The 21,590-nt window shown below is 51.8% G+C and overlaps 1 protein-coding gene and 1 non-coding gene across 7 annotated transcripts; one reads left to right on the forward strand and one right to left on the reverse strand.

Moving 5' to 3' along the window:
* Positions 1-3,534: 3,534 nt before the first annotated feature.
* On the reverse strand, positions 3,535-3,662 carry LOC113888276. The gene has a single exon (XR_003509912.1). It is a non-coding gene; the product is annotated as a small nucleolar RNA SNORA57 (small nucleolar RNA).
* Positions 3,663-17,955: 14,293 nt separating this feature from the next.
* On the forward strand, positions 17,956-21,584 carry PNCK (pregnancy up-regulated nonubiquitous CaM kinase). 6 transcript variants are annotated; one of them, XM_027534693.1, is made up of 12 exons: positions 17,956-18,030; positions 18,744-18,813; positions 18,963-19,094; positions 19,293-19,367; positions 19,471-19,609; positions 19,735-19,858; positions 20,026-20,101; positions 20,197-20,309; positions 20,412-20,490; positions 20,569-20,656; positions 20,809-20,953; positions 21,270-21,584. In XM_027534693.1, the coding sequence occupies exons 2-11, from the start codon at positions 18,746-18,748 to the stop codon at positions 20,944-20,946; spliced, it is 1,032 nt and encodes a 343-aa protein (XP_027390494.1). In that variant the 5' UTR covers positions 17,956-18,030; positions 18,744-18,745; the 3' UTR covers positions 20,947-20,953; positions 21,270-21,584. The 6 variants fall into 6 exon arrangements, with proteins under 6 accessions (XP_027390494.1, XP_027390497.1, XP_027390496.1 ...); XM_027534696.1 differs by having other exon boundaries at positions 17,958-18,030; positions 18,744-18,823; XM_027534695.1 differs by lacking the exon at positions 17,956-18,030 and adding an exon at positions 18,040-18,315 and having other exon boundaries at positions 18,744-18,823.
* The last annotated feature ends 6 nt before the right edge of the window (positions 21,585-21,590 follow it).

Here is a 21,590-nt window from a genome sequence, read left to right on the forward strand (position 1 = left end):
CCCTCCACATCCCTCAGGGAGACAGCCTTGGTCTGTTAGTGTCCTGGTTGTCAGAGTGACAGCGCTCGCTGACTCTCCTGAACAAGCCGAGGGAAGCCTGACTGGCCGGTGGACAAGGCCGCACTTTTTCACCCAAGTGGACGGTGGGAGGGACTCCTGCGGCCCCTCCGCGTGCCCGACCTGCAGGAGACTGTGGCACTATAGGGTAAGGGTGCCCTCTGGTGCTTGGCAGGTGCACGGACCCTCCCCCCAAAGGCCTCCGCTCCACGCTTTTCTCTCCCCAGGGATCAGCAGGACCCAGGTTGTTCAGCTGCTTCCCCAGCAGCCCTTGAGCCGCCTGTTTGGAATTTTCCAGGACTGAGAGTAGCCCCACGAGGGGGCAGGGAGGGGTTACCATCATGGCTGCAGATGCGCGCTGTGCCCACCCCCAACCCCCTGCCCCCAGTCCCAGGCTCCCCCGAGCGTGCCACCCTGCAGTCCCCAGATGGCTCATCCCGTTAAGCTAAACCCTCAGCCTTCCGGGCGGCTTTAGGAAGAAAAGCAGTTCCGGTCCGAGCCAGCTTGAGCTTGTTAGGTGAGGGAGGGGCAGCGTCGCTCAGGGAGCCTTGACTGGCCGCTGGGGTAGACAGGCAGGGTCTCTGGGCTCAGGTTGGGGGCGGGGCCTGGAGCTCAGGGAACCCCTCTTCCCAAGGTGACGAGGGTCCCCTGACTCCTCAGGAGCCCCGATCTGGAGCTCTGGCCCAGCCTCAGAGTGAAGCAGCTTGGGAGACAGGCAACTGAGGAGTACAGGACCCAAAGATGGCCTGAGGAAGCCAGGGCCCAATCAAGCACAGGCACCCCCAGACACGTTGGAGAGAGCAAAAGAGTATCTAAGCAAAGCAGGCAGAGGGGAAGGGGCAGGATGCCATTTGCAGGCCGGGTGGGGTGATGCCTCTAAGGGGAGGCATCAGCTGTGGCGGGGACCTGGGTGACGTGACTGCTGGGACAAGTTCGGGAATGGTGAGGTCTTGGCTGGGGCAAGGAGCCTCCAGAATGTAACAATTTGCTTGTTCTGAGGAAGTTGGCGGGGAGAGGGATTGCAGGGCGGAGGATGATATGGTGAACTGCTGGCACTTTCTGAGGAGGACACAGGGTGAATGGAGCAGAGCCAAGAGTGGGGGCCTCCTGTGACCTTGCCGGGAGGGCGGGGCACATGTATCAAGGCCAGCAGCAGGACGGGAGGGAGCTGTCACCTGCCTGCCGCGAGATCATGGTGGGGTCAGAGGCTTCTCAGGGAGAGGTGACTGGGTCCTAGAGAACTCTCAAGGGTGAGCTGGCTGCGGAAAATGGCTCCAGCTCCTTCAGGGACCACCTCCAGCCACTTGGAGCTGGGGTGTCCGCATTCAGGGGCTGCAACAGGCTGGTTCCAGTGGTTCCTGACACCACCTCCCGCCTCCCGGGACCCCACGTGACCCCCTCCTGTGACCCACGCTTCTCTCAGCAGCACAAATCTGACCAGGCCCTCCCCACATGTCCTCTCCTGTGGTTTCCTCGCACCGAAGATCCACCTAACATTCGTGGAGCTGGCCCATGGGCCACGACCCGGGGTGCCTCTTCCTTGCCTACCACCTTCTGGTCCTGCAGGGTTCAGCTCAGCTGCTCTCTGGTCCAGGAAGCTGGAGAGGAGGCTGAGAGGGGCCTTGACCCAAGCGCATACCCACACAGCCTTCCACGTCCAACCGAGGTGAGCTGGCCTTTGGAGACACATGGAGTTCATGGACTGGTCCTCTGGTGTGTGGACCCCAGCAGCCCGTGGGAGTGCCCCAGCAGACAGGGAGGTCTCCAGTGTTTGAACACAGGCAGAGGGGTTTCCAACCCTCGGTGAGGTCTCAGGGCTTTGTCAGACCTCCCTCTGCTGCAGCAGAACCTCAGCTGAAAGCCAGGAGGCTGTCCTCCACTGGACCCAGGTATTGATGGCCCTTCCAGTCAGTTCAGTCACTCAGTTGTGTCCAACTTTTTGCGACCCCATGGACTGCAGCATGCCAGGCCTCCCTGTCCATCACCAGTTCCTGGAGCCTGCTCAAACTCATGCCCATCAAGTCGGTGATGCCATCCAACCATTTCATCCTCTATCTCGCCCTTCTCCTCCTGCCTTCAATCTTTCCCAGCATCAGGGTCTTTTCCAGTGAGTCAGTTCTTTGCATCAGGTGGCCAAAGTATTGGAGCTTCAGCTTCAGCATCAGTACTTCCAATGAATATTCAGGACTGCTTTCCTTTAAGACTGACTGGTTGGATCTCCTCGCTGTCCAAGGGATTCTCAAGGGTCTTCTCCAACACCACAGTTCAAAAGCTTCAATTTTTCAGCTCTCAGCTTTCTTTATGGTCCAACTCTCACATCCATACATGACTACTGGAAAAACCATAGCTTTGACTAGATGGATCTTTGCTGGCCAAGTAATGTCTCTGCTTTTCAATGTGCTGTCTAGGTTGGTCATAGCTTTTCTTCCAAGGAGCAAGCGTCTTTTCATTTCATGGCTGCAGTTACCATCTGCAGTGATTTTGGAGCTCCCCAAAATAAAGTCTGTCACTGTCTCCATTGTTTCCCCATCCATTTCCCATGAAGTGATGGGACCGGATGCCATGATCTTCGTTTTTTGAATGTTGAGTTTTAAGCCAGGTTTTTCACTCTCCTCTTTCACCTTCATCAAGAGGCTCTTTAGTTCTTCATTGCTTTCTGCCATAAGGTTGGCCCTTCCAGATGGGTTCCCAATCACTCCTCCTCTGTGAGATGCAAAGCATTCCTCAGGAAGAAGCCACAATTAGACTGTGGGTGAGAGGGAGGAGGTGAAGAGGAAGGGGAGGGGAGGAGGGGAGAACTGGAAAGAGGGAAGGCCAGTCCGGGGGGCTCCCATTGTCCAGGGAGGCCTGGGAATTCGGGCTGGGGATTGGACCCAGTGCTGGTTCCTACTGGGGTCTTCGGAGTAGTGGGTTGAGTGGGAGAGCACCCTGCCCTGGGGTGACTGGTTATGCCAAGAGGGTCTCATAGCTGGAGACAGGGTGGGGGCAGGTTGGGGGCTCCCCCTCTTTGGAGGCTGGCAGGCACAGGAAGCTTTGGAGTTAGAATTAGCTGGGAACAAAGGAAAAACTGGCGTCTACCTTGAAGGGCTTTGTGCTTCCAGCCACTGGGAAGGGGAAGAAAGGTGCAGGCTGCCCGGTGGGCTGGGGGGAGGGCCACCCGAGAGGCTGGAAGCCTGTGGAGGCTGATGGTGGACAACCTACCACTCCCCAGCCTGCACAGCACGCTGGTCCAACAGCTGTGCTCATCCACACAGACCTCCCCCAACAGGATTTTTAAAATTGGTTTCTGTGTTGTAAATGAACTGTCTTTTTATCAGAAGAGCTTTAGAGGCACAGACCAACAGCAGAGCTAGTAGTGAGAATTCCCACCCCCACTCCCAGCTTCCCCTGTTACTAACACTCTCCGTTGCGTGCTCCCGTTGTTACAATAATCAACCAATGCTCTACATTGTCACCCACTGAGGTCCAGTTTTCCGCCTTTGTCCTGGTGCCTGAAGCTGCCGGTACCGAAGACATGATGCCAAGGGACCCAGGGCGCTTTCCCTCTGCCTCTGTACGTTATGCAACCCGGGACCACACACCCAATCCCTGCCAAGAAAGGGAGGGTTCCAGTCCACGGTCATATTCGTATTTCCTCATGTCTTTTTTCTGCCCCAGGATCCCACACTGCATTGGTGTCCCATCTTCTTTGGTTCCTCTGGGCTGTGACCGTCCTCGTTTTTGGTGTCTTGGAGGAGGTCCTGGAGGACTCCTTGGAGTTTTTCTGGTTTTCATATCTCGAGATAACAGGGTGATGGTTATTGAAAGGAAGCCCGTGGAAGTAAAGTGTCGTTCTCATCACACCCCAGCAGGACGTCGTGCTTTCCACATGACTCCCACTGTCAGTGTTGACCTCGGTCACCTGGTCGTGGTAGTTCAACGGATGTCCCCGTTTTCATCCTGTCCTCTTGGGAATGAAGTCACTGTGCACGGCCCACCCTTGATGAGTGGTGGTTATGCTCCCGAGATAGGAAGAAAGGGGCCAAGGCACAATCCTTAAAGAATGACACACCCATTGAGAAAAGCAGGATATGACAGAAACTGGTTAAAACTGATTATGTCCAAGATGGCAGAAGATTCTACTTTCAGTAGACCTTGAGCCCCAATGTACTGCATTAACATACTAAGTGACACACCCACAGGTGACAAGACAGTTCACAGGCTGACATAAAAGGCCAAAAAGAAGGCAATGGCCAGTTCTTGTCAGCCTCCACCGCTTCTCCAAAATAGTTGGGATAATCCTCCCCCTAGGTAGCCTATGAAGCTACCCAGCCCCTAAAAACTAAGCACCTATATTTCAGGACCACTGTCACCTCTGAGACACACTGCATTCTGCCTTTCGAGTGTGTTGTTTGCTGCTTAGTCACCAAGTTGTGCCCCAGGCTTTGCAACCCCAAGGACTGTAGCCTGCCAGGCTCCTCTGTCCATGAGATTGTCCAGACAAGAATAGTGGAGTGGGTTGCCATTCCCTCCTCCAGGGGATCTTCCCAATCCAAGGATCAAACCTGAGTTTCCTGCATTGGCATGTGGATTCTTTACCACTGAGCCACCAGGAAAGCTAAGGAGTATGTTTCTCTCTGTAAACCTGCTTTCACTTTATTCTGGCTCACTCTTGGATTCTTTCCTATATAGAGCCAAGGACCCTCACCCGAGACCTGGGCATGACTATGCTCTTATGGCCCGTTTTCCTGCACCATCTTTCCTGATGGTGGGACCTCAAAGGGCATAATCTCAGTCCATCTGTAGGGCTGTGGCTCTCCTCTGTGGAGGGTGGCTGGGCCTCGTCCCAAGCCAGATAGATTCAAGTAGCCTCTCAGGTGGTGGCTGACACCGCCTGTGGAATCCAGCAGAGACCAGTTCTGGCCATGAAGGAGCCCGAGGCTTTTGTCCTTTCATCTTTCTCATTCTCCCCTATTGCTCTGTCTCTTAGGACTTGAGAAGATTCACCAAGAGAACCATGCCGGCATCCTAATTACAGGGGCAAATAAGGGGTAAGCCAAAAAGTTCGTTCGTTTTTTTCCCTAAGCTGGTTCGAGTAGCACTTAGTTGTCTTTAACTTCATTCAAAATGATGCTCTTAGATTCTTTGGTGACAGCTGTCATATCAGTGAGCATTTTTAAAAAAGCATCAAAATCAGTAAACGTTTGTGTAACCATTTTAATATTGAAGATGGAAGAAGAACAGCAACATTTTCAGCATATTATGCTGTATTATTTCAACAAAGGTAAAAAGGGAACTGAAATGCAAAAAAAAAAAAAAAAAGATTTGTGCTGTGACTGATTGAATGTGTGGAAAGTGGTTTGTGAAGTTTCATGCTGGAAATTTGTCACTGGACAACACTCCTTGGTTGGGGAGACCAGTTGAAGTTGATAGTGATCAAACTGAGACCTTAACTGAGAACAATTAAATTTACACCACGCACAAGATAGATGACATATTCAAAATATCCAAATCAAGCATCGAAAATCATCTGCACCAACTTGATTATGTTAGTCACTTTGATGTATGGGTTTCACATAAATTAAGGGGGCAGGGGGTTGGGGGGAACCAAATTGGAACACGGAATGGAAAGTGGATACTACACAATATTGTGGAATGGAAGAGATTATGGGCCCCGTGAAATGAACCACCACCAACCACACCAAAAGCTGGTGTTCATCCAAAGAAGATGATGTTGCATATATGGTGGGATTGGAAGGGAGTCCTCTATTATGAACTCCGGAAAACCAAACAATTAATTCCAAGCACTGCTCCCAATTAGACCAACTGAAGTCAACAGCAAACACATAATCTTCCATCAGGAGACTACAAGATCACATGTTTCTTTGATGACCAGGCAAAAACTGTTACAGCCTGGCTGGGAAGTTCTGATTCATCCACTATATTCACCAGACAGCCCACCTTTGGATTTCCATTTATTTCCGTGTTTACAAAATTCTCTTCGTGGAAAATATTTCATTTCCCTGGAAGACTGTAAAAAGAACCAGAAATAGTTCTTTGCTCAAAAAGCCAAACTGTTTTGGCAAGATGGAATTATGAAAGTGCCTGAAAAATGGTGGCTCAGATGGTAAAGCGTCTGTTTACAATGCGGGAGACCCGGGTTCAATCCCTGGGTCAGAAAGATCCACTGGAGAAGGAAATGGTCACCCACTCCAGTCAGTATTCTTGGCTGGAAAATCTCATAGAGGAGCCTGGTAGGCTACAGTTCACAGGGTTGCAAAGAGTCGGACACAACTGATTGGCTTCACTTTTTCTTTCTTTAGTGGGAAAAAATGGTGACTATGTTGTTCAATAAAGTTCATGGTGAAAATGAAAAATATGTCTTTTATTTTGACTTTAAAGCCCAAGGACTTTTTTTGGCCAACCCACTCACTGGTGACTCAGTTCCCCTCTATGGATCCTTAGGCCTGACTCCAGCTCCATACTGGATCACAGTGTCAGTCTGGTTCTGAGACACCAGAACTGTGCTGAAGAACAACTTGGGGGACTCTCTGAAGCTTCCTTGAGGTTTTCAGCTTGGCCCCCCATGAGGGCTGTTGGGACTAAGGCCCTCATAGCACCCCCAAACAGAAGTTGCAGGCGAGCACCTCCTTCTTGAGGGTCACAGTCCCTTCCCACGCTAGGAAGTGCACCTTCCTAGTCCCACTCAGTCTTCTTCTTGATTTCAACCCCCTCATTGATGGTGTCACTGAAATGAGGGCTGTGTTCCCCACTGGCATCTCTTAAGGGAGCCCGGATACCCCTGCGTGGAAGCTGTGAGTGAACGCCTTCTCAGGGCACTTAGTAATCTCTCCTGGGAATGGTCGTGGGTTGGACACCTTCCCTCCTATCTTGGTTATTGCTTATGTCCTCCTTGTCTCCTGACTTCTTGGCCTTTCTCCTGATCCTTGAACCTCTTAGCCAGCTTTCCCAGCAGATGGGTGTTGCCTCTTTTACTTCTGAGGAGAGGGAGGCTCTTCTCCATCTCAAGGTCCATATCCTGAGGGGAATTTCAGCCTTGAGTTGTTATCACTGCCTGGTGGGTACGAACCAGCCCTACCCTTCAACTCTATTTGTTTCTCTTTTGTGGCAGTGATAAAGGTAACCTCTAGTTGACTCAGAGCCTAGGTCTCCTTCCTCCTTCTTGAAGGATTTAGGCCCTGGGACTCTGGTGGGGTTTTTTCCCCCCAACTAATCCAAGGGGCCTCCTCAGGCTAACCAACCTGGCACATTTGGGGTGCTCAACAGGGAACCCACGGTTGCCTTTGGCAAACAGACCCTTTCTCTCATGGCTGGACAGCCACAATCCCAGTTTTCCATGCTTAATTAAACACCTTTTCTGCCAAATCCCCAGAGTCAGGGACTGTCAGGGATCAGGCCAATTATATTGTCTCCTAAATTGCCATCAATGAATAGCAAGGAGATATACGAAGACCTTCTTAAATGAACAGTGCAAAGAAATAGAGGAAAACAACAGGATGGGAAAGACTAGATATCTCTTCAAGAAAGTTCGAGATATCAGGGGAGTATTTCCTGCAAGAGTGGACACAATAAGGACAGAAATGCCAAGGACCTAACAGAAACAGAAGAGATTAAGACAAAAAAAAAAAAAAAAGATTAAGAAGAGGTGGCAAGAATACACAGAAAAGTGAAAGCGAAGTCGCTCAGTCGTGTCCAACTCCTTGAGACCCCACGGACTGTAGCCCACCAGGATCCTCTGTCCAATGGATTCTGCAGGCAAGAACACTGGAGTGGGTTGCCATTTCCTTCTCTAGGGGATCTTCCTGACCCAGGGATCGAACCCTGATCTCCAGCATTGCAGGTAGACTATTTACCATCTGAGCCGCCAGGGAAGTCCACAGAAGAGCTATACAAAAAAGATCTTAATGACTTAGATAACCACAATGGTGTGGTCACTTACCTAGAGCCAGACATCTTGGAGTGAGAAGTCAAGTGGGCCTTAGGAAGCATTACTACCAACAAAGTTAGTGGAGGTGATGGAATTCCAGCTGAGCTATTTCAAATCCTAAAAGATGATGCTGTTAAAGTGCTGCACTCAATATGCCAGCCAATTTGGAAAACTCAGCAGTGACTACAGGACTGGAAAAGGTCAGCTTTCATTCCAAGCCCAAGGAAGGCAATGTCAAAGATTGTTCAAACTACAGTATGGTTGTGCTCATTTCACATGATAGCAAGGTAATGCTCAAAATCCTTCAAGCTAGGCTTCAACAACACATGAACCAAGAACTTCCAGATGTACAAGCTGGATTTAGAAAAGGCAGAGAAACCACAGGTTAAATTGGCAACATTCATTGGATCATAGAGAAAGCAAAGCGATTCCAGAAAAACATCTGCTTCGTTGACCATGCTAAAGCTTTTGACTGTGTGAGTCACAAGAAATTGTGGAAAATTCTTCAAGAGATGGGAATACCAGACCACTTTACCTGTCTCTTGAGAAATCTGTATGCAGGTCAAGAAGCAACAGTTAGAATTTGACATGGAACAATGGACCTTGGTTCAAAATTGGGAAAGGAGTATGTCAAGGCTGTGTATTGTCACCCTGCTTATTTAACTTATATTCAGAGTACACCACGCGAAATGCTGTGCTGGCTGAAGCACAAGCTAGAATCAAGATTGCCAATAGAAATATCAATAACCTCAGATATGCAGATGACACCACCCTAATGGCAGAAAGTGAAGAAGAACTAAAGAGCTTCTTGATGAAGGTGAAAGAGGAGAGTAAAAAAGCTGGCTTAAAACCCAACTTTCCAGAAACTAAGATCATGGCAGCCAGCCCCATCACCTCAGGGCAAATAGAAGGGAAGAAAGTGGAAGCAATGACAGATTTTATTTTCTCAGTTCAGTTCAGTTCAGTCGCTCAGTCCTGTCCGACTCTTTGTGACCCCATGAACTGCAGCACGCCAGGCTTCTCTGTCTACCACCAACTCCCAGAGCTTGCTCAAAATCATGACCATCAAGTCGGTGATACCATCCAACCATCTCATCTTCTGTCATCCCGTTCTTGGGCTCCAAAAATCACTGCAGACGGTGATTACAGCCATGAAATTAAAAGACCTTTGCTCCTTGGAAGGAAGCTATGACACACCTAGACAGTGTATTTAAAAGCAGAGATATCACTTTGCTGACAAAGGTCTGTCTAGTTAAAGCTATGGTTTTTCCAGTAGTCATGAGATCTGAGAATTGGACCGTAAAGAATGCTGAGTGCCAAAGAATTGATGCTTTCGAACTGTGGTGCTGGAGAAGAGTTTTTAGAGTCCCTTGGACAGCAATGAGATCAAACCGTTCCATCCTAAAGGAAATCAACCCCAAATATTCATTGGAAGGACTGATGCTAAAGCTGAAGCTCCAATACTTGGGCCACCTGATGTGAATAACTGACTCCTTGGAAAGGACCCTGATGCTGGGAAAGATTGAAGGCAGGAGGAGAAGTGTTTGACAGAAGATGAGATGGTTGGATGGCATCAACGACTTGATGGACATGAGTTTGAGCAAACTCTGGGTAGTGGTGAAGGACAGGGAAGCCTGGTGTGCTACATTCCACAGGGTCACAAAGAGTTGGACATGACTTAGTGACTGAACAACAACAAAATTGCCATCAAGACTTATCTCTGAAACACTATCTCGAGTGTTTAACGGGGTCCACCCATTTCACCCATTCAAATCCCTGGCAGCACACTCAGGCTTGTGGGATATCTATCAGGGACACTGGCAAAGTGCCAGGATGAATAATCAGGATCTGGTCAGAATCCATCAGACCCCTGTGTCGTCGTGATACCCTAAACAAAATGGGAGCGACTGTAGACCCCCTGAAAGAGTCTTAGCTAGGATGCATATTAGCTAATTGGGGAAAATTTAGACACTGGTTTAAGAAAAAAATTAATTTTCTTTTGTAATCCTGTATGGCTCCAATACAAACTAGAGGACCAAGAGATCTGGCTAGAAAATTGAGTCGTTGAGTTACAACCCTATCTTGCAGCTGGACTTATTTTGTCAAAGGAAAGGGAAATGGAAGGGAGCCCCGTATGTTCAAAGGTTCCTGTCCTGAATCTAAGATCCAGGTCTAAAGAACTCCTATCAAACGTGGCTGGCTCACAACCCTTCAAAGTGGCTTCTTCCCTGACAGGAGACTGATGTTTTGGAGAGTCCCCTTATGAGTCCAGCTCTGGGAATTCCCATCTCCCCTGATTCTGAGAGGGGACAGTCTTCCAGATCATTCCCCCTGACTCCTCATCTAGACGTCTGGAGACCCCAGGTCCCCTTGAATCAGCTCATGGACTTGGCCTTTGGAGTATTCAGTGATAGCAATAAGGTTGAAGAAGCAAACCAGATTCAGGGACAATAAGGATGAAAAGCACAATTACTGGGGGCAGCCCTGACCCCTGCACCACCTCAGAGTTACCCTCCATTACAAAAGCCCATGGCGTGGGCAGAGTTCAAGAAGCCAGGATCAGAGCCACTGTCTTGCCAAGAAAGTATCGAAGTGTAGCAAAGAGGGCCGTTGCAAGGATAAATGCCCTCTGCATGGGAAAAGCCCACTGGGTCCCTGCCTGATATGAAAATGAGAGGGCCACTGGAAGTGGGACTGGCCAGGACCCTCCCCGGCTCGACAAGGAAACCTGGTCATTTGTCTGGAGGAGCCTCAGGTAACACTTGACGTGGCAGGTAGGACAGTTATTTTCTTATCAGATACAAGGGCCACCTACTCTGTGCTAACTGATTTCCTTGGACCCTGGTCCTTCTGATCATGTGTGATAATGGGGCTCAATGGATGGCCAAAGCTAAGCAATAAGCCCCCTACCACCCTCAGCTGCTTGCTAGGAAGTCGTACCTTCACATGTCAGTTTCTGCTCAGGCCTGAGTGTGCCTTCCCCTTGCTGGGAAGGGACTTGTTCACTAAATTCGAGACAAGAGTCCAATTTGGAGAACCTTACGAGGAAGCCACCCTCCAAGAAAAATGATCGCTCTTGCACATGTGAGCCTGCCTAAGTCTTAAGCCAGAGGGGGTCTCCCCTCCACCCCAGGTTGATTCTCAAGGGAACCCCACTGTGTGTGATGCTGAGATTTTTGGTGGAGCTACTGCTGTTAGGCTACTTTTAGAAACAGGACTACGTGAGGCTGCTGTTGGCCAGTCTCTTCAGATATGAGGCTGAACTGGGGGCCATCATCAGAGAATTTTTTTTAAGCCCACAGAAGATCTTCAAATAGTTTATAGACAAGTTACCAAAATGGGAGGCCACCTGTCTGATTAAACTAACCATGTGTTAGTCGCTCTGTCGTGTCCGACTCTTTGCAACGCCATGGACTGTAGCCCGCTAGGCTCCTCTGTCCATAGGATTTTCCAGGCAAGAATACTGGAGTGAGTTGCCATTTCCTTCTCCAGGGGATCTTCCTGACCCAGAGATTGAATGCAGGTCTCCTGCACTGAGGGCAGGCTCTTTAACATCTGAGCCACCAGGGAAGCCCTGTAATCATAGCTAAGCATAGCTGTTAGAAATCTGGGGGGAGGCTTTCTCCCCTAAGCTAAATGAGGGAAACTGAAACATGCCAACGTATAGGTGAATGGGTGTGTCAGTCCTTTAATGTCCTTGAGGTGGCCACCCAATTGTTTGATGTAAAAAACAAAACAAAACAATGATCTTCTTGTTTTGTAAATCTAGTCTTTACAGGACCGGAGGTGTGGCTCCAGAAATAATCAAATGCAGGGGACATTTGTGAGCCAGTGTGAGTTGGCTCCCTGGTCTGGGAAGATCCCACATGCTGTGGAACAACTAAGCCCATGTGCCACAACCACTGAGCCTGTGATCGCAGAACCTGTGAGCTGCAATTACCGAGCCTACGCCCCCTAGAGCCCGTGCTCAGCAACAAGAGAAGCCACCGCAATGAGAAGCCTGCACACCGCAACTAGAGAGTAGCCTCCGTTTACTGCAACTACAGGAAAGCCCACACAGTAATGAAGACCCCCGCACAGCCAAATAATAATAATAACAATAACATAAAACTGAAAAAAAAATGCACATCTTGCAAAAGAGGGTAGGTAACTTGGACCTTAACTGGTCAAGGACAAATAGAAATTCTAAGTGGATCCTTCTAGCACCTGCCCTTGCTCGTGTGTGTCTTCCCACTGGCTCCCAGCATTTGCCTTCCATGTATTTAATTGACTAATTCCAGCAGGCAGGTAGAGAGTGCTCAGAATTATTAACCCTTACCTTCAGGAGGAGCAATGTTGGTAACTACAGCCAACGGCTTATATGTCGCCCCTTCTGCTTTTGCTTTTGACAGATGCCATTCATTTCCAAAGTGACGTAGATCAGCTCCTTTCCATCCCACCCCCTATTCAGTGACGTGGTTTTGTACATTTCTAATACGTGTCGATTCTTTTTGTCACAGTCTGCATTCCTTCTGAGGCTGAATCGAGTCTCAGAGACAGAGTTTCATGTAAAGTAGAAAGAAAGAAAGAAAGAAAAGTGAAGTCACTCAGTCGTATCTGACTCTTTGTGACCCCATGGATTGTAGCCCACCAGGCTCCTCCATCCATGGAATTTTCTAGGCAAGAGTACTGGAGTGGGTTGCCATTTCCTTCTCCAGGGGATCTTCCCGACCCAGGGATCAAACCTGGCATTGCGGGCAAATGCTTTACCCTCTGAGCCACCAGGGAATCCCAAAGTACAAAAGTAGAAAAGGATAGCTTTATTGCTTTGCCTGGCAAAGGGGGACACAGCAGGCTACTGCCCTCAAAACTGTGTGTCCCAGCTTGGAGAAGACAGTGAGGAATTTTATAGTAATTGTTCAAAGAGAGCAGGATCAGCTTGTGGACCTTCTTCTGATGGTGGTGAGGTAAGTAAGCATCAAGATTATCAACCTTCGGGTCCAATTGATCTGGGGTCTACATTTTTTGTGGGCAGTGTACCAGAGGTCATTTCCAGAATCTGCAGGACAGCTCAAATATGTTGTTCTGTATAGATAGGGAAACAGGACCTTGCCCCAAGCCTGCTCTGCACAGTTTATTTTTCCCTGGTGTGACATCCCCTCCCTCTCCTAAAGAACAACTGCTTGAATCTGCGCACTGGAACTCAGGGAAGGTCATGGAGGCTGAATGAATGCTGTTTCCTGTAATCAAAGACACAGGCGCACAGAAAGTGTTTGGGCCCCAGAGGATCACTTCCTGGGATCTCCCAACCTCCTCCCTCTTTCTGCTGTACATTTCTCTACAGGGTGTCATGTATCCACCGTGACAGCATCATCACGCAGAGTATTTTCATGGCCCTAAACACACCCTGGGCTTCCCCTAGTCAAACCCTACCCCTCTTCTCAAACCCCTAGCAATCCCTGATCTATTACCGCCTGTAGCTTTGCTTTTTCTGAAATATCATATAAAAGTAATCATACAGTATGTAGCCTTTCCCAAACTGGCTTGTTTTGCTTATCAATGTGCATTTAATATCTGTGCATTTTTTTTTCATGGCTGCATAGCTCTTTCTTCTTTATCACTGAATCATATTTCATTGACTGGATGGGCCACAGTGCGTTGATCCATTCACCTAAGAAAGTACATCTTGGCTGCTTCCAGTTTTTGCTGATTGTGAATACAGCTGATGTGAACATTTGTGTGCTGGTTTTTCTGTGCCTGGTTTGTCTCTACTCCTTTGGGTAAAATACAAAGTGGTGTGGTTACAGGATTGTATGGTACATTTAGTTTGGTAAGACACCACCAAGCTGTCCTCCAAAGTGGCTGCACCATTTTGCAATCCCTCCAGATTGCAAACTCCAGGAATCAGAGTTCCTGTTGCTCTACAGCCTCTACATGCCACTATGGGTGTTATCCATGGTCTGGATTTTGGCCGTTATCATCGGTATGTAGTGGTGTCTTATTGTTTGAATTTGCAATGCATGAATGACCTATGGTGTGAAACATCTTTTCATATGCTTATTTGCCCTCTGTATTTTTTCCTGGATTAGGTATCTTTGGCCTATCTTTAAATTGGGTTGCTTGTGTTCTGTTCAATTCTCAGAGTTCCTTATCTATTTTGGTCCTTTCATGGATCACAACCTTGAGATGGCGAAGGGGCTTGCATAACTCAATGAGAAAGCAAAGGAATTCCAGAAAAACATCTACTTCTGCTTCACTGACTACAGGGAAGCCTTTGACTGTGTGGATCACAACAAACTGTGGAAAATTTTTCCAGAGATGGGAAAACCAGACCACCTAACCTGTCTCTTGAGAAACCTGTATGCAAGTCAAGAAGCAATAGTTAGAACCTTACATGGAACAACAGACTGGTTCCAAATCGAGAAAGGAATATGTCAAGGCTGTATATTGTCACTCTGCTTATTTAGCTTATATGCAGAGTACATCATGTGAAATGCCTGACTGGATGAAGCACCAGCTGGAATCAAGATTGCTGGGAGAAATATCAACAGCCTCAGATATGCAGATGACACCACCCTTATGGCAGAAAGTGAAGAGGAACTAAAGAGCCTCTTGATGAAAGTGAAAGAGGAGAGTGAAAAAGCTGGCTTAAAGCTCAACATTCAAAAACGAAGATCAGGGCATCTGGTCCCATCACTTCCTGGCAAATAGATGGGGAAACAACGGAAACAGTGACAGACTTTATTTTTATTTTCTTGGGCTCCAAAATAACTGCAGATGGTGACGGCAGCCATGAAATTAAGAGACGCTCGCTCCTTGGAAGAAAAGCTACGACAAACCTAGACAGCGTATTAAAAAGCAGAGACATTACTTTGCCAACAAAGGTCCATCTAGTCAAAGCTATAGTTTTTACACTAGTCACGTATGGATGTGAGAGTTGGACTATAAGGAAAGCTGAGCGCCAAAGAATGGATGCTTTTGAACTTTGGTGTTGGAGAAGACTTTTGAGAGTCCCTTGGACTGACTGCAAGGAGATCAAACTAGTCAATCTTAAAGGAAATCAGTCCTAAATATTCATTGGAAAGACTGATGCTGAAGCTGAAACTCCAATACTTTGGCCACCTGATGCGAAGAACTGACTCATTGGAAAAGACCCTGATGCTGGGAAAGCTTCAAGGCAGGAGGAGAAGGGGACGACAGAGGATGAGAGGATGGCATCACTGACTCAATGGACATGAGTTTGAGAAAACTCCAGGAGATAGAGAAGGGTAAGGAAGCCTGATGTGCTGCAACCCACGGGGACCCAAAGAGTTGGACATGACTTAGTGACTGAACAGCAACATCTATTCTGGATACCAGTCCTATATCAGATATACCTTTTGCAAAGATTTGCCCCAGGCTGTGGCTTGTCTTCTCCCCCCTCTGTCTTTTTTTTTCTCATTGTCTTAACAGTGTTGTCTACAGAGCAAACATGTCACATTTTGATACAGTGCAATGCATCATTTTTTCTTTCATGGACCATGCTTTCCATATTGTATCCCCAAACTCATCATCAAATCCGAGGTAAGACAGATTTTTCTCCTATGTTTTCTTCTAGATGTTTGCCATTTTACATTTAGGTCTGTAATCCACTTTGAGTTCATTTTACTGTAAGGGGTCCCCTGAAAAGATTTTGAAAAGCTCTTTACTCACCACCATATAACACACACACATGTATTGTGAAGTTGACATCTACAGTATTTCAATGGATGTTTCAACAGTCATGAAGGGTATAATTTCCAGTGTATTGTAAATAGTAGATTTCAAACAAAAACTGTGAGATCACTTTTTTCCATTTCCACAGGTGATTTTCATGCCACAGGCTCTTTGGAGGTGGTTCTTTTTCTTCCTGCCTCCCCTTTCCATCCGCTGCCCCTCCTTTGCGGTCCTTCTTCACACGGGCCACCTTTTATTATTCACACACCCTCGTACTTCTCCAAAACACCAATTACATTTCTTGTTAGGACCTGTGACCATGGGGGCAGTGGATTAGACATGTGGATGTGTAATTATGAAACAAGCAAGTAAGACGTGGTTTCTGTGTCAATTAGTCCAAGTGTCCAAGAACAAATAGTACTTTCTGCCAGTATGAGATGGGGTTCACTGTTGGCTCCATTCCTCATTTTTTGCTCTTTTAGGTGGAGACTCTAGGAAACCCTGTGCACAGATCAGAGCAGTTGGGAGGGGGGACCAGGCTGCCAAGTGCTGAGGCCCCTGGAGCCTTCTCAAGGGAACTGAGAGAGGCGGTTGAGAAAGTGAAACTGAGGGGGCATTCTCCAACTACCAGTTTTTAAAATGTAGTTTGAATTGGAGGATAATTGCTTTACCATGTTGTGTGGGCTTCTGCCATACATCAACATGAATCAGCCATAGATATACATATGTCCCCCTCCCTCTTGAACCTCCCTCCCACCTCCCATCCCAGCTTACCCCCTCGGTTGTCACAGAGCACCGAGACCCCACTATTTCAAACAAAGGATGTGCAAGTGTTGAGGTACACAGAGATGATTTTGATTTTTTAATTTTATCTTTTGGCCCACATGGCGTGTGGGATCTTTGTCCCCTGACCAGGGATTGAATCCATGCCCCTGCACTGGAAGAGCAGAGTCTTAACCACTGGACTGCCAGGGGTCTTGAGAGAGAGTTTTAAAAACCTTTGCCTGCTCCGTGGACTTTCTTGAACACTTTGTGTCAGACTAGGGGCCTACAGACCCCCTAGAGGACAGATTCAGTGGGATACTCACAGACCCTGAGATTCCTTGAAGACCCTGCAACACTGGCCTGTGTGGGTGCCCTCCTGTCAACAGCCAGGACACATGTCATCCCCATCCTTGGTGGGACCTGGACCCCCTGGGAGGAGTACCAGAACTGAGATGAGACTGGATGGGCCGAATCTACTTATTGTCAGACGAAGGATTGAATTCAGTCACCCAGCACTTAACTTCCTAAGCGATTCTCCTGGGCCAGGTCGGCAGAGACACTCTCTGGGAATGGGTGCTTTGCTGAGACATATGTTCTTCAGACAAGGCAGGCAAGGTGACGTTCTATAGAACGTGTTGGAGGGGGACAGCTGAGGCCTGTCAGAGGAGGCAACATTCTAGTTGAGACCTGATGGAATGAGGTAGCCAGCCAAGCAGATACCTGAGTGAAGAGTATTCCAGGCACGAGGCTGGCAAGGGCCAGTGCAGAAGCCCTAGGGCATGTGCCTGGGTGGCATGTTTGAGCACCAGTTAAGAAGCTGGTGTGGCTGAAGCTGGCTGCAGCTGCTAGAGCAAGGGGCAGAGTGTGTAGAGCATGGCCAGAGCATTGATGGGGGAGAGGGACCCATCCTGCAAAACCCTGGGGCCCCTAAGGATTCCTGCTTTGGTTTGCAGTGACACAGAGTGCCACGGCAGGGTTTGGAATTCAGGGTTGGCCAGATCTCAAGGAAAGGCATGCTCCAGAGGCTCGGGGTGGAGGGGAAGAAGGGGCCAGTCGGAGAGGGTAAGGGTGTAATCAGAGGGCAGGGGAGCCCAGCAAGGAGGCTGGGGCTGTCCCCACCTGAATGCCCAGGTGGGCTCAGGCCAGGGCTGCCAGAGGCGGCAGTAGCAAGGCTGGGGCGAGAGCGGGAAGCTGTTTTTGGCCAAGCGGCCTGGACGGCCTGTCGGCGGAGAGGACGGTAGAGCGGGAGACCTGAAGGCAGGCGGAGAGCCAAAGGCAACATGTGGGTGAAGAAACTTCTGCATGGCTGCCGCCGGTGGTGGTGCAAAGGCCCTGGGGTCGACCCCGTCTGGTTGCCGGCGGGGGTGGTGGGGTGGTGGTTGCTGGAGCCTGCAGGAACCCGCACAAATGACCAAGGAAGGAGGCGGGGGCGGCCAGCGCGGGCCGATTGCCTTACAAGGCGCCCTGCAGGGCCGCGGCCTCATGCTCCGCCGCCAGCGGGCCGCAGGGCCAGGCTTGGAGGGGGCGGGACTGCCGGGGCGCGGGCGCGGGGCTCGGCGCGGCGGCCACTGCCCAGGGGCGACTCTGCGGCTTCGCTGGGGCTCCAGGTCCGCAATGGGCACGCGCGCAGGCGGGGTCGCGCTCAGGCGAGGTGGCGCGCGCAGGCAGGGCGCGCGCAGGGGATCGGGCCGTGTCCGGCGCCGCGCACACCTGTCACGCCCAGCGCGCCCCCGGCCGGCACGCGCGCGGCCCACGCAGCTCCGGACTTGGGAGGCCCGGGCTGCCGAGTCCCTCCCGCCACGAGGCGCCACGGGGCTGGGCTGCGCTGGGCGGCCGCGTGGGTGGCCGTGGCGGGCCGCTGTGCGCGGGGGTCGCAGGTGCATCTCCGGCAGGTCGGAGCCCTCGCGGGGGAGGGGGGCCATGGGTGGCAGGTCTAGGCCTGGGGGTGAGCGGGAACGGTGGTGGGGCGGGCGGCCCAGGGGAGGGGGGGAAGGGGCACGGAGCCTTCTGGAAGGCGGCAGATCGCGGCTGACTAGGGGGTGCGGGGGCGGAGAGGGGGCGTCTGGGTGCTGATCGCTGTCGGGGGCTGGCCCTGCGCGGAAGCGGGGAGGAGGGTGGGCGTCCACCTGGGATTGTGGACCCGGACTGTGGGGGAGGGGCGGGCCGGGTCGGGCTGGGCTGGGGGAGGGTGTGCGGGACCGGGGTTCCGGACTGAGGCTGTCTCTGAGGGCGCCCTGGGGGCACCGCTGAGTCTGGGCTTGAGGGCCGGGGCTGCCCCTCGCCCCTGGGAGCCTCTCCCCACCTCGCCCTGCACCCCCAGACATGCTGCTGCTCAAGAAACAGACGGAGGATATCAGCAGCGTCTATGAGATCCGCGAGAAGCTCGGCTCGTGAGTGTGTGTGTGTGTCTAGGAATTTGTGTGTCTTCGTGGGGGGGGGGGCAGGGGTGCTATGGGACCTAGAGGGCCTCTCCATCTCCTTCAGCTCAGGGGTCCTTTCCTGTCCTGTCCCTCCCTGCCTGCCTGCCTCTCTGCTGCAGGGGCGCTTTCTCTGAAGTGGTCCTGGCCCAGGAGCGTGGCTCCTCACACCTTGTTGCTCTCAAGTGCATCCCCAAGAAGGCTCTTCGAGGCAAGGAGGCCTTGGTGGAAAATGAGATCGCGGTGCTCCGCAGGTGTGTGCCCCACCAGGGCTGGGGAGTATTCTGGGCTGGAGCACCATCCCCCCACCCCCCACCCCACCTGCCCTGGTGGCCCCAAGAAAGGCCTGGCCTGGTCTCTGCCTGGCTGGACTGGGCCAGGCTGGGAGGAAGTAAAGAGGTTGCTGGGCTTCCCAGTGGTGGCCCACAGGGGACGTCTTTGTGCCGTTGCAGGGTCAGCCACCCCAACATTGTGGCTCTGGAAGATGTCCACGAGAGCCCTTCACACCTCTATCTGGCCATGGAGCTGTGAGGACCGCAGGGTCAGGCGGGGTGGGGTGGGGGGCGCTGGGTTTGCGTGGTAAGCTGGGGCCGGTGGGGCCTGGGTCCGCTGAGTCACTGCTCTCCTCAGGGTGACAGGGGGTGAGCTGTTCGATCGAATCATGGAGCGCGGCTCCTACACAGAGAAGGATGCTAGCCACCTGGTGGCCCAGGTCCTTGGCGCTGTCTCCTACCTGCACAGCCTGGGCATCGTGCACCGAGACCTCAAGGTGCCTGCCCACCTGGGGCTTGCCCGGTGTCCCTGTGCCAGGGATCTTGGGAACCTGAGGGCACCCAGCTCCCAGAGCCACACTGGGGCTGACCTGCCGTTCTTTCTGCCATCTGTGCGTCACAGCCTGAAAACCTCCTCTACGCCACCCCCTTCGAGGACTCCAAGATCATGGTCTCTGACTTCGGTCTCTCCAAAATCCAGGCGGGCAACATGCTAGGCACCGCCTGTGGGACCCCAGGCTATGTGGGTGAGTGAGGGGGTGCCCCCAGGCTCCACGGGGAGCCGGGGGAGGGGGCAGGGGGTGCTGTGGGTGCTGTGGTGCCAGGGGCAGGGCAGGCGGTGGGTCCACTAGGCCGCACTGAAGGCACAATGTGTGTGTGCACGGGTGTGTGTCTGTCTGTCTCTGGCCTCCAGCCCCGGAGCTCTTGGAGCAGAAACCCTACGGGAAGGCCGTAGATGTGTGGGCCCTGGGTGTCATCTCCTACATCCTGTGAGTGACCACTGGGAAGGTTCTTCTTCTGCCTGCCTGCCCCCGGCTGGGTTGGGGAGGTTTGGACAGCTGGCTGATTCATCTGTGGGCGCCAGGCTGTGTGGGTACCCCCCCTTCTACGACGAGAGCGACCCTGAACTCTTCAGCCAGATCCTGAGGGCCAACTACGAGTTTGACTCTCCCTTTTGGGATGACATCTCAGAATCAGGTGAACTTGAGGCTGATCCAGAGCTCAGGGAGGTGGGTAGGGATGAGGGCCCATGGGGACATGGGGGGCTGACCCCGGTCTGACCTGGCTTCCCGGCTTCAGCCAAAGACTTCATCCGGCACCTTCTTGAGCGAGACCCTCAGAAGAGATTCACCTGCCAGCAGGCCTTACAGCATCTTTGGTGAGTGGGACCTCTGCTGAACTGTCCAGGGGGAACCTTCAGAACCCCCACTGCCACTGACCTCCGGCCACCCTCTAGGATCTCCGGAGATACAGCTTTTGACAAGGACATCCTGGGCTCCGTCAGTGAGCAGATCCAGAAGAATTTTGCTCGAAATCACTGGAAGGTCAGTGTGGACAGGGACCTGGGGGAATCAGCTCAAGGCTGGCTGCTCCTCCCGTCAGCCTCAGGAGGATGGTCTGGGTGGCCAGTGACCTTTGTGGGCCTCCAAGTCTTGGGCCCAAGATGTGGTGGCCTGACACCCCTCTCTCCTGGCAGCGCGCATTCAATGCTACCTCCTTCCTCCGCCACATCCGCAAGCTGGGGCAGAGCCTGGAGAATGAGGAGGCCTCTGGACGGAGGGTGATGAGCCGCAGCCACCCGGGCCTTCCGACCAGCCAGCCCCCCGAGTGGTGACAGCCAGGTGCATGCTGGGAGATGGCTCCTTGGCGAACTCCAGAAGTGGCAGGCCCCGGGTGACCTAGAGCTCAGTGGGCTGAGGGTGGAGAGCACAGACAGGGGTAGCGGGGGAGCCGGGGTCCCCCAAGAAGGGGATGAGAGAGAGGTGCGGGGGGCAGGCCATGCTGCTGGCCTGGATTCTTGAGGGGCCCAGTGCCAGGCCCCAGTGGGCACCTCTGCTGAGAGCCTGGGCTGGGGGCCGGGGGCACAGGGCAGGCCATGGTGGGGGGGGGCTCCTGAGTGTCCGTTTTCCTGTGCTTCTCTCTTTCCCTCTCCTCCAGGCAGATGCCCAGGCTGAGCGCATGGACCCTCAGAGCCCCCAGCTCCACACACCCCACCCCGCCAGCCCAGGGTGGGTCGCTGTGGGGAGAGTTCGAGTCCTGTTGGGTGGGGTGCATGGCGCTGGGGTGGGGCATTTGCAGACTTTCCCTCCCCTGTTGCCACCACACCCTGGCTACGAGCCAACAGGCCCCAGGGATGTCTGGCCCGTGCCTGTTGTGTGCTTTGCTGTGGGTGGTCCTGCTTATGTCGTGGCCCTCCAGATCCCCCCACCCACCCCAGTCTCCCCCAAATCAATAAAGACAGACAGAACAGTGGGCAGT

Source organism: Bos indicus x Bos taurus, chromosome X (genome assembly GCF_003369695.1).
Source record: "Bos indicus x Bos taurus breed Angus x Brahman F1 hybrid chromosome X, Bos_hybrid_MaternalHap_v2.0, whole genome shotgun sequence".
Lineage (NCBI taxonomy): Eukaryota > Metazoa > Chordata > Mammalia > Artiodactyla > Bovidae > Bos > Bos indicus x Bos taurus.